Consider the following 12,812-nt stretch of genomic DNA (forward strand, 5'->3'; position numbering starts at 1 on the left):
ATGTTGGACATGGTTAGAAATACTAAGTGAGTTTAGAAACTCACTTTCTTCCTAATAACTTGGATTTTTTAGCATTTTTCTCTTTTTCATCTTAGTTATCTAACAAAATTCTAAACTTAGATATACAAAATCATCTGTTCTCCCAATATCTTCATCTGGGAAGCCAGAAATGTTGCAGATGATTATACTATAAAGCCACCTGATACCATCAGGTATGAATATTTATCAATACTACTTGGAAAGCATAAATATGTATCTTCATGTCACTTTCCTACCTTTTGTAATAATGATTCAAATTTGCATTCCATCCAAACCTCCCCAGACCAAACTTCTGCCTTCTATGTATGAACATGCTTCCTTACTGCACTAAAAAAAAGTGAAAATAAACTATGGAAAAATTCCTTAATATCTTATTTAGCAATCACAAATCTACCTGTATCTACACAAAATCTATCAACTCTTCAAAAATTTTTGACAACAGAGATCGGAAAATAATTCACTCCTATCTAATTTAATATTATTAATACTATCTAAAAGTAATTTTTCCAGTATCTCAGGAACTTGTTTTCCCCTGCCTTCACAAGAAGCATCTCATTTTTCTTGAAACACATTGTGACCATGGTGTTTTGGTTGCTATTATCTTTTTTTTTATGATTTCCTTTGTGGTCATTCACCTGAGTCTCTTCTGGAAGCTTATACTCATTTGTATGTTTGATATCAATTAAAATTGTTTTGCAAGCTCCCTTCTTGTCCTATGTGTCTCTCCCACCATACCATAATTGTTAAAATGCCATTGTATTTATTACCACATTTCATGTGGGCAAATTTGTATCTGTAGACCAGCTTTTTTCTTTAAGCTTGAGAACCAAATATCTAATGCCTACTTGAAATCTCTACTTGAAGGTCTCCTCAAATGTATCCCAAACCAGTCTACTAATCTTTACTTGCAAAACTGTTTTTCTTCCTGTGTTCCCCTTCCATTCAAGTTTGCAAGCAAAAATAATCTACAAATTATACTTCACAACTCTGTCTCTCAGCCTCATATCTAATCTATTATTTAACCCAATTTATTTTGCTTTTTACATCACCTTCGGATCTGTCTATATTTTCCATCACATTGTGTCATGTAATCATCTCAATTCAAGTTACTAGCATAGCTTGCCTACACTACTACAATAGTGTTGATTATTCTTATCCCTTTCTAATATTTGTAAACATAAAACACTAGATTTTTAAGCAGACAAGGTACATGGAATCTTGTGGACTCAATGTACAAAAAAATATTAAATCAGCTGAGAGTGGTTGCGTAGACCTGTAGTGCCAGCTACTCTGGAGCCTGAGACAGGAGGATAACTTGAGCTCCTGATGAGAGTTTGATGGTAGAGTGATGCAGTGAGCCATGATGATGCTACTACTCTGCAGCTATGATGATGCCACTAAACTCTAGCCAGGGGGACAGAACAAGGCCCTGTGTCAAAGAAAGGAAAAAAAAAGGAAAACAAAAACAAACAAACAAAACCAAGTTTGCCAAGGTTTTAGGTATTTCTGCTATCTTATACTAAAGTGATATAGACTGTCTCTGACTTAAAGGTTACTTGATTTATGAATTTTTGACTTTATGATTGGGACTTTATGATTGTGTCATACAGAACACATATGTATGTGTTATGCTCCTTGACTTACTATGGAATTCTGTTCTCATGCCCGTCATGAGTTGACAATTTCCTCAATCAGAAATGAACTTCTGATTTGTAGTATTTTCAATTTACAGTGAGTTTATCTGGATATAATCTGTATTTAATTTGCTCTGTACTCTCCAAGAATATGGGTCTTTCAGTTTCTGTCTGTAAGCCCTGATGTTTCAGGGCCTTTACATATCTCATTTACTTTGTCTACAACATCATATCACCATTTGCCCCACTTCTATTTTCATCTACTCTCTTGACAGCTATATACTTCCCAGAAACAAACTAACATATTTAACAGTCTTTCTAATTTTATAAATTACCATGATTTTTCTTTATGGAATGCATCATAATTTGTAATTCTATATTTTTGATAGTATTAGTATGTGTATTACACTAGACTCTAAGCTCTGTGAAGTCAGGACGTATTTCTGTTTCTCTCATAACTGTATCATAATAACTAATCACAGTCTCTTGCTTAAAAAGTATTCATTGAATGAATGAGATTCTTTCCTATGCTATTCACTTTTCATATGGTGTCTTTTAGTGTAGATTCCTCAACACAGCCTTCTGAATGCCCTTTAGGAAGAGTTCATATTATCTCTCTCTGCCTCATCTATACTTTTTAATTAATTCTATCCTTACTTTAAATACAACATATGAAAACTATTGTTACTTATCCAACCAGAATAAGAATTACTCTGAATAATTCAGAATATATAATTCAATTATTGTCAGAAAGAACCATTTTTGTCCCAATTACTTTGCACAGCTTCTGGAGCATAATAGCTTATGTGAAAATATTGATACTAATCACTGAGAGAAATACAAAAACAGGCATCAAGCGGGATTTTATCAGTTTGCCAAGTGTTCTGTGTGGGCTGCTTCTGAGAACCACTTCCTGGCCCCGGAAGTGGTTCTGGGCAGTATGACTCTGCAGCCTTACACTGCTAGTTAATTATCAAACATTTCCTATTCTACTTATTGATTTTATAGTTAAGGAAAATAGAGAATAGATAAAATTACTTATAAAAATAATAGGTTCTAGGTTGATATTGGTAGATAAAATTTCATACTTTTAAATATATGTGTTATGATTCAGAAACAATATAATCTCTGGTTATTTTCTAGAGTCTATTTTTTTACATTATGTAAATACAATTGAAATTGAAACTTGATTGCAGCACTCAGTTGTACCTATAAAAAACAAAAATATCTCTCCAAAGGTTTTTCCTTTTTCAACTTTTAATCACTTTTAAAAATAAAGCTAACCTTCTTGCATTTTTTTCCCAACTGTAACATCAAATAGTAAAACAAATAGTAAAATGCCCTCCTATATATCTGAATCTTGCTTTAACTTATAGGACAAATAGGACAACAAATAGGACAAAAAGTTAAGTACATAAAATCATGCTATATTTAATTTAGCCTATATGTTAGTAGGTTATATCTGAAATGATAGTTTCTTCCTTTAAACTAAAGGTGCAACTACATTACTTGCTGAGATTAGATAAACAGTATGAGAAGAGAAGCCAAAAAAAGGTTATAAAAACATAGAAAATCCAATGTTTTGTTGATCTCAAATCGGATATTTATGTTTTTTGGTTGCATAAGTATATACCTGACAAAATCGTCTCTTCTCTGAAGAACTGCACTATTGGGTGACTTATAGAATTGTGTAATTTTATGGTTCACATTTTTTCCATTTATTTATCTGTCAACAATTTTTTTTATCTAAAACATCAATTTATTGTGAAGTTTCGATTCTTATATAAACCTTACTCAATTCAACAGATCAGCTCCTCTAAATCCTCCCATAATCTGTGTTTGGAACAGTGTAGTCATGTGCAAGTTCGGATTTAGGAAAGCTTTCCATAACGTGATAAACTTTGGACAGGGTAATCTCTTGATTACCTGAACAAAAGCTGTATTTGTGATTATACTTTATCTACCTAACACAGGACAGTAGAATTTGCAGTTCACCTCACCACTTCATTTTTTCTGCTGGCGCAGGAGATGACAGTATAATCTAGAACCACACGAAATGCCATACCACACATATCAGGGGCTTCGTCAGAGTTGTCTCCACAGTCGTCTTCTCCATCACACACCCAGAAATACAGTTTGCAAAGGGAATTATTGCAAAGGAACTCATCAGCTCTACATATATTTCCTCCTTTATTTTAAAACAAAAACGAGATGGACATATTGGGCATTATGAATTCCAGTCAGCAGGACACATATGCTTCTAACTCTTAGCATACAATATCTACTTACTTGCTTCCTTATGTTTATTTTCTGAATTAATAGTAGGAATGCGTAACATTCAATTTTTTAAAAAAAGATATTCATGATTTCCATTTTAAGACATTCTAATATTACTCATATACATCATATTTTCTTTAGAATATACAGAAAAGATGGCATAATCAAGTTTTTAAAAGGCCTAAATCATCTATTTCACATAATTCTTATGTTATTGCATGTAAAGAACTTTATATTTATATATATATATGTAATTCAAATGTTTTTAAAATTTCAGGTTAATGTGAGGGTACAAATAACTAGGTCACAATATTTGCATTTGTTAGGCAGAGTCCCTCTTGTAGTTGTGTCCCACACCCAGGAGCTGTGCCATATACTCTTACATTTTGCCCATTAGGTGGGAGTACATCAATCCCCGCCTGCCTCCCTTGTCCCCCCCCATACTCCCTCTTCCCTACTTGAATTGAGGTTTTTGAAATTTATATTTTTAAACATTTTAGTTTTCATTATTAAAAATTGTGTTTTTCTAGAAAGAAATACACTTTTAGTTATTAGATAATTCAGCTGTATCTGGCATATCAATAAAATGTATCACTGAGGGGCAGCACCTGTGGCTCAAGGAGTAGGGCACCGGCCCCATATAGCGGGGGTGACGGGGTCAAGCCCAGCCCTGGCCAAAACTGCAAAAAAAAAAAAAAATGTATCACTGAAAACTTAGAATAACCATTAAAAGCTTCTTGCAGTCACAAAACTACTATTAATTTTGTAACAGCAATTGAAACTTAGTCATATCATACAATATTTCCATTTTTCTTCTAAATATTGTGTAACAAGGTATCCTATTTGGGGAGGATATTTTTAAAATGTTTATAATTTTTTCTCTTTTTGAAAATAAATAGAAATAATTAAGAATACAGAATTATTCTGATGTAAAATTTCTAAATGTATCTATCACTCTCAAAGGACCCAAAGAACTAATAAGTTTTAATCATGTGCCTAGAGATGAAGCAATATGTAATGGGAGTACAATGACTGGAGAGTTAGAAAATGTGGGTTCTTATCTTACTTTGGACAAATATATTTATTTCTCTGAGATTCAATGTCTTTACATTGAATGTTATAAGGAGGTATGGTTAAAATGATTGCAAAAAGTACCTGGGGGAACAACACAAGGATGAGAATTCAGAATTAAGATAAATAAGATTGCTCTCAGGTTATTATACTACATATTTAAATCTTATAAACAAGATAAAAAATATGGTTCCGGAGTTGACTAGACTTGACTAGCTGAAACAATTAACATATTTAAAAATAGATACTTTCATTAGAGTATGCAGCCCACAAATGATAGTGGTTACCCTTGCAGTCATAGAAAATACTTAGAAATAGCCATTGTTCATCTTGTGGACACACATTGGAGGGAATAATGTACTTAAGCTTGTGAAGGTCAACTACCTCTTTTTGCTCTGAGTTTTGACTTGCCACACAAAGCTGATAACTCACTTTCAGTGGCAAAAGCTTTAACTTAAGAAATGACAAAATCAGATTTGAATTTTAGAATGAAAATACTAGTTCAGCGTGTAGAATTTGGAAATGAAGATGGAGATGGTAAAGCCAAGACTGGCTGAGAAAAAGACCAATTTTAAGCATTGTAGCAATCAGAAAATAACTGATGGTGATGTTTAGCAGGGTAGTGGATGAATATGTCTGAAATATAGGATAGATTTCTGAACCATAAATGTGCATCTGGGAATTTTTAAAATATAGTTATATTTGAAGTTTAAAAGAGAACAAAGAAGAAACCAGGTTAAGTAGATAGAAGTCTACAAAAGAGAAAAAGTAACCAGAGTGATTGGAGCTGCATCTGGAAAGAGAATTCATGGGAAAAGTGTTCTAAGAAAAATGTTAGTGCATTTAAATAATGTTAAAAGAGTAAGTTCAGTGAAGTGGTGTTGGGTTTAGTGAAATGATTATAGTTGCTTATTAAATGAGATGGAGAAAGAAATAGTAGTGAATGCAGACATCTCTATCCAGAAGTTTGGTCATAAAGGGAAGGAAGAGATAAGCAAGTCAGGTGGTAAATGAGTCTGGTTGCTTGTGTGGGAGAAAACAGGTGTCTGAACTCATTTAAATGCTTCTGGGAATAATTCAGCAGACAATACAGAATGGAGAAAGGGCAATTGATATAATGAGTTTCCTGAGAATCCAGAGTGTGAGAGCTTTGAGATCTAGAGCAAAAAAAAAAGCTTAGACAACTTAGTCATCTGAGTACAGGAGGCTTTAGGAAATTGAACATCTGTCACTGGGCTATCCTTTTCTTTCAAACTCCTGCTAAGCTCTAAAACACTGTGATTCTAGGTTTCACCTTAATTTTTGGCTAAAAGAAGATTTAATATATAATATTTTGTCTTTTACATAAAGATCTTACATATATTTTAGCTGACAATTACTAAAAAGAATACCTTCCAACATTTTCCATCAAAATTGTATAAAAGTCAAGTATGGAAGCTCAAGTAAGAACAAGAATCAAGTTTCCTTTAGCCTCTATGTTTTACCTTTAAAAATATGAATGTTGCTTTTAATTCTATAGTATTTAAGATTTGAGACTCTTAAATTAAACTAGCAAAACTGATTCACTGGAAAAATGTGCCATGCTTATCTTGAAGATTTCTTATGTTCTGTGTCCCAGCATTCAGATGTCCATATGTGAGATGAATGGAAGATTTACCGGAAAAGATCTTTATCCTGACATTCTGTTTTCTTAATGACTTAAAATACCTTTATCCAATACCAAAGCCACTTCCTAGGAGTGAATTAAATACTAGAAATCTGAACTTTGTCATGCCTCAAGGTACATCCATCCAGGATAAACTACTTTAACCACCAAGATATTTGATTGGAACATATCAGTAACTACTTAGCAGCAAAGAAACCCAAGAAAAGTTGGAAGTGTCAGTGGAGAGGAAGAGGAACTTTGACACTTTTGAATGTTATTAAATGAAAGGCTCTCAACTCTTTTCAGTCAGTAAGATTAAATTTTAGATCTGAAGGACACTTCAGATTTTCCATTTTGGCTGGGATATAATACATAAAAAGGAGCAATAGAACGTAAGTGTGGGAAGATAGCATGGGATCATTCTCTTGTAACTATGACTACCAATTTGGGTTATTTCTATGTAACCTGGTATCTTGATTAAATATTTACATAAACAGAGATACATTAAAATTAATGAACTTTTTAACAGCAACAGTGAATAGTAAGTATTGGAAACCAGTTAGGGAGTACTAAATAAACCCAAGCAAGAAGCAGTGGGAGAATGGGAAGATTGGCTGTGGCAGCTGAAGTTGAAGGATGGAAGTAATTAGGTGAAAAATGGAAAATTAGAAGTAGCTTAATTGTCATCGCAAAGTCTTTGAATCCAAGAGTGAATATGGGTTGCTGCTACCAAACTACCATGATGTTTGCTGTCTCCAGGATGGCCAACTACAGAACAGGAGTGTGAGAATATAAGGTAGAAACAGCTGTTATGGACATGTAATTGCTTCTACTGAATACAAGAACACTTTATCAGGTTTGGGATGATATCTCATCATAAACATCTGATGGGATATTCAAGAAAGTAGGGTGGGGAGCAGAAGAACCAGGGAGCAGGGAGAAGGGAAGAGAGAGGAAGATGGGAGGTTACAGTGTATGGCACACCTCTTAAGGGTGGAACACAATTATAAGAGGGATTACCTACATACTACATTCAGTGTAACCTAATTCTTAGTACCCTCAATGAACCTGAAACAATAAAAAAGAAGAAAGAAAGTAGAATCAAATTTTCCTTGGGTGAATAGTTATTTATTTGTTTTTTTTGTAGAGACAGAGTCTCACTGTACCGCCCTTGGGTAGAGTGCTGTGGCGTCACATGGCTCACAGCAACCTCTTAACTCTTGGGCTTACGCGATTCTCTTGCCTCAGCCTCCCGAGCAGCTGGGACTACAGGCGCCCGCCATAACACCCGGCTATTTTTTGGTTGCAGTTTGGCCGGGGCTGGGTTTGAACCCGCCACCCTCGGCATATGGGGCCGGCGCCCTACTCACTGAGCCACAGGCGCTGCCTGGGTGAATAGTTATTTATAGAAGTAAATATTTTAGATAGATTTTAACTACAAAAACCCTAAGGGCACATTCAAGTGCTTTGATTCATGTGGCAATATCTATTTCTGTTGACGATGCTCCAAATATTCTGCATTGCAAATTCTACTGACAGATTTCTGCAAGGCAGTCACAAGAATTTTATATTTTAACATCCTATTTAATAACATTAAAATAAAGAGAATTGGTTAATTTTTGATCATTTTAAGCTTTAGCATATGATTGCTTGCCTTACATTAATTCCCATTAACTCTAAAACAGTAATAATCAACTGTGTTTAGTACAGCAGTTTTAAGTAAAAAGTTGTTATCTGTCAGGAAATAGTCTTCAAATAGCTGGAAAATAATATATGACAAAACTAAAAGTTGTTTTCCAGACTGACAAAAAAGGTAGGTCATTTTCTCAATGATATGGCAAGAAGGAAATCTGGGCACAACCTATAACCTATATATCAGACAGCATACCAATGTGCGCAATCTAGTATAGCCTATGTTACTCTTGTTTTTTCAGAGTAAGGCAGGCAATATGGAAGAGAGGCATGCTCATAAAATACAGAAATCCTTTTGCAGCAATAGCTATGGTGCCTACATTATCTGTAGTCACATATCCTATCCCTGACCCAGAATCCAGTCTGAACACTGGATTTAATGCCTCACAGTGAGCAATCAATAAACACTTGCATTTTGTTTGTTTTTGTTAAATACAGATCAAGATTATGCTCTTTCTGAAGATGATCTAAATTTCCATATTTAGAACAAGCCATTATGTAATGAAACTAGAATGAGTAAAGATAATCATTTAATGATTTTATCCTCTTCCTCTAGCACCTACTACATACATTTTGTGCAGCACCTCAACTTTCATTGTCTCCTTTATGGGCACACAAACAAAAAATACCTTACCTCTGTCACACTTCTCTTCATCACTGCCATCCACACAGTCATGAATTCCATCACACAGCCATCTGATTGGAATACAGTGGGCTTTATTTTTGCACCGAAACTGATCTTCCTTACATTCAGTCACACAGTCCATCTGTTCAAATACAAATGGGAACTGCAGTTTTCATTAATGATAATGAATCATATGAATGATATGAATTAATCATGTGAATCAATGATGATAATGATACAGTCACAGGGAAAATAAACATGTAGCTTTTAATACTGGAGATTTATTATACCTTGGGCTTTCTTTTATTTTGACTTAATGAAATAACCTCTAGAAATTACAATAAGCTTTAGTGTATAAAGATTCAAGTACTTGTAGGAATGATTGCATTAAGTATATTTACTGACATTTTACATGCTGCCACGAATCAAGTTTCTGTCCCTTTATTTTCATTGCATTTGTTTTTCCAAACTTAATTCATGTCATTCAAAAACTTTAATTGCATGATAGATTTTACCTCATCTGAACCATCAGCACAATCATATTCTTCATTACATTTCAAAGACGCTGAAACACATCCACCACTGGCACATATATATTCACTTGATGAGCAAGTAGGAGAAGCTGAACATAAAATTTGAGATTTAGATGCAGTAAAAGCATGATGGGTTGGGGATATAAAAGACATATAAACCCTTAAAAGTATAAATTTATGGAAATTATTCAACATTTGGTATTAAAGATACATTTAAAATGTGTTTTGCAATATTGTTGCCTTCTATTAAACATATTTAACTGATATAATAGTCTATGCAGTAAGTATTTAACTCAGTAAAAAAAGAAAGGGGATCAAAAGGATAATCTCCATCCTTTTGATTTTGAATTGTAAAATGAATTTTTCATGATTTTAAATTAAATAATTTTAAATAATTAAATCCTCAAATTTTTTGAAAAATTTAATAATATTTAGTAATCCTTATAAATGTTAATCATATATACACCGTATAAATGGTAGAAATCTTGGTATGGTCTCACAGACTCAGTGCAATCTATTTGGCTATGTTGAGAAAAGAAGAGTATTTGAATTAGTTCTAAGAATTTTATTGCTTTGGAGTTTTAAATGTAAACATATGTATAATTAACAGAGTCTATATCATGTGCAGTATTCCTTTATGATATAGAAATTAAAAATAATAGGTGGATAAATGTTGTTACCACTACCCATTCTAATTGATTGACAGGATTATGAAAGCTGGATTTGTCTATGAGGCTTGTATTCAAACTTCGGGGCTTCTGGCCTTGTATTAGACTACAAGGTAGCCAAATGTACTTATATAATGACTTTGTGGATTGAATGGCTTGGTTCAGGGATACTAAAAGACTTTTTCTTTGAGATCTGATTCATTTTAATTAATAGTGTTGGCCTATGGATCTACATTAATGAGGAATCTAAGAACACATCTGTATTGAGTAAAAGAAAAATTCATGATCAATTATCAATGTGGATCACGGGCATGACGCTGGGGCATGGTAATATATATGCCTTGTATCTGCTACTCTGACCTATTCTCTCAAGGTAATGCTTTCATGGTTATACATAGTTTACAGTATGATTTTCTTCCAGTAACTTTTTTCTCATAAGAAAATATAATTAAAATATTTACGTAAAAATTTGTATTTTAATGAGTATATTTATAAAACCACATTAAAGAAATAGGAATGCATAAATTGGGTAGTGTCACTTTTATCTGTATTTTGGTTTTTCTACTTCATTTTATTTTGATTTGGCTTAAGTTGTAAATATAAATAACATACTTCTGTGTTGGTATCACACTGAAATTACTACATTCTGTTTTATAACCTCAGTTTTCAGAACTAAAACCCTGTCTTTTATGGTATTACAATTTCAACCTATTTCATTTGATTATCTTGGGAAAATAATTCCAAATGGTGCAATAAAATATAACAACTAGAAAATCAAATTTATAAGAATAATGTTCTGGTTACATACATGAATAATGATTTTTATCTGCCAAAACACTTTCCAAACATGTGATGGATATACCTATTCATTTATTCACAAATATTTCAGATTATTTTCTAAAAATGGTAAATATGTGACATGTTTACCACTGTTTTAAGCATATTGCTATTGAAATGTAAGTTCTATCCAGGTAAAATGTCAACTAAATTAAATATCGCCTCAATCATTTTACCTGGCTCACAGTTTTTCTCATCTTCCCCATATTTACAGTCTTCATGGCCATCACATTTCCATTTTGCTGATATACACTGACCATTGGAACACTGGAACTGATCTTTGGAACAAATTGTTTCACAATTTCTCTGTCAAAAACAACATAGATGTATTTAAAATTAAATTTTTAGAAAACTACTTACAAATGCAAAAACCTAGAAAATTTACACATGGAAAACATTGAACTAATCTTTGGAAAAATTTGGTCCACAACTTCTCTGTCAAAAACAACACAGATGTAATTAAAATTAATTTTTTAAAAAACTGTCTGCAAGCCCAAAAGACTAGCAAATTTATGTATAGAATCCTAAAAATGTAGGATCCATGTCAATTATGTAGTAGTGGCTCAGAAGGTCATATTTTAAGCCCATGAATACATACCGTGATTATAACAATTTTTCACTTTCAATTGTCTCTGTGAGTCATAATAAAAGACAGGAATGGAAAAAGAATATAAACGCCTTAATCTCATCATATTAATTAAATTTTTCTGAGTGGATATTTCTTCAACAGACAGTTATGGGGTAATGGAATTTTAATAATTGCAGGTGATAATTACGTTTGTGAGGAAATAAAAGGTCACTTTTTGCAAATCTAGAAAAAATAGTTCTACACTTCATATGGAACCAGAAAAGACCTAACATAGCCAATGGAACCTTACTTAATAAGAACAAAGCAGGAGGCATCACTTTACCAGACTTCAAGCTATACAACAAGGCTATAGTAACCAAAACAGCATGGTACTGGCACAAAAACAGAGACAAAGATATCTCTCTCAGAACACAGAACTCTAGAGATGAAATCATCATCATGTTCCCATTTGATTTTTAGCAAAACAGATAAAAAAAAAAAGTACCCTGGGGAAAAATTCTGTGTTCAATAAATGGTGCTTAGAAAACATGTAAAAGACTGAAACAGGATCTGCATTTCTCATCAATCACAAAAATTAACTCAGGGTGGATAAAAGACTTAAACTAAGGCATGAAAGTATTAGAATCCTAGAAGAAAATGTTGGAAAAATTCTCATAGATATTAGCCTCAACAAAGAATTCATGAAGAAGACACCAAAGGCAATCTCAACAACAATAAAAATAAATAAATGGGACCTGATCAAATTAAAAGGCTCTGCACACCCAAGGTCACAATCAAAAGAGCAAAAGACAACCCATAGAATGGGAGAAAATATTTTCATGCTATACATCTGAATAAGAACTGATAAGCAGAATCTACAAAGAAATCAAGCAAATCAGCAAGAAACAACCAACATCTATAAAAAGTGGGCAAACGTGCACAGAAACTTTTCAAATTAAGATATACTTATGGCCAATAAACTCATGCCAAAATGCTCAGAATCTCTAATTGTTATGGAAATGCAAGTCAAAACAACAGTGAGATATCACCTAACTCCATGAGAATATCTTGTACTAAAAAGTCCCAAAACAACAGATGCTGATGTGAACGTGGAGAGCAAGGAACTCTTACACACTGTTGCTGGGCCTGCAAACTAGTGTAATCTTATAGAAAATTGTATTTACCTCATAAAACTTTTTAAAATTAGGACTACCATTTGATCT

The 12,812-nt window shown here is 33.1% G+C and overlaps 1 protein-coding gene across 1 annotated transcript in view; it reads right to left on the minus strand.

Moving 5' to 3' along the window:
- LRP1B (LDL receptor related protein 1B) overlaps nt 1-12,812 on the minus strand; it is a 2,318,354-nt gene that overhangs the window by 180,930 nt on the left and 2,124,612 nt on the right. The window contains exons 69-72 of the mRNA XM_053597274.1: nt 11,198-11,327; nt 9,499-9,605; nt 8,993-9,125; nt 3,739-3,861 (exon numbers count right to left, since the gene is read on the minus strand). Coding sequence (XP_053453249.1) covers nt 3,739-3,861; nt 8,993-9,125; nt 9,499-9,605; nt 11,198-11,327 — 493 coding nt within the window. The remainder of the gene's footprint in view (nt 1-3,738; nt 3,862-8,992; nt 9,126-9,498; nt 9,606-11,197; nt 11,328-12,812) is intronic.

This window comes from Nycticebus coucang, chromosome 7, assembly GCF_027406575.1.
Source record: "Nycticebus coucang isolate mNycCou1 chromosome 7, mNycCou1.pri, whole genome shotgun sequence".
Lineage (NCBI taxonomy): Eukaryota > Metazoa > Chordata > Mammalia > Primates > Lorisidae > Nycticebus > Nycticebus coucang.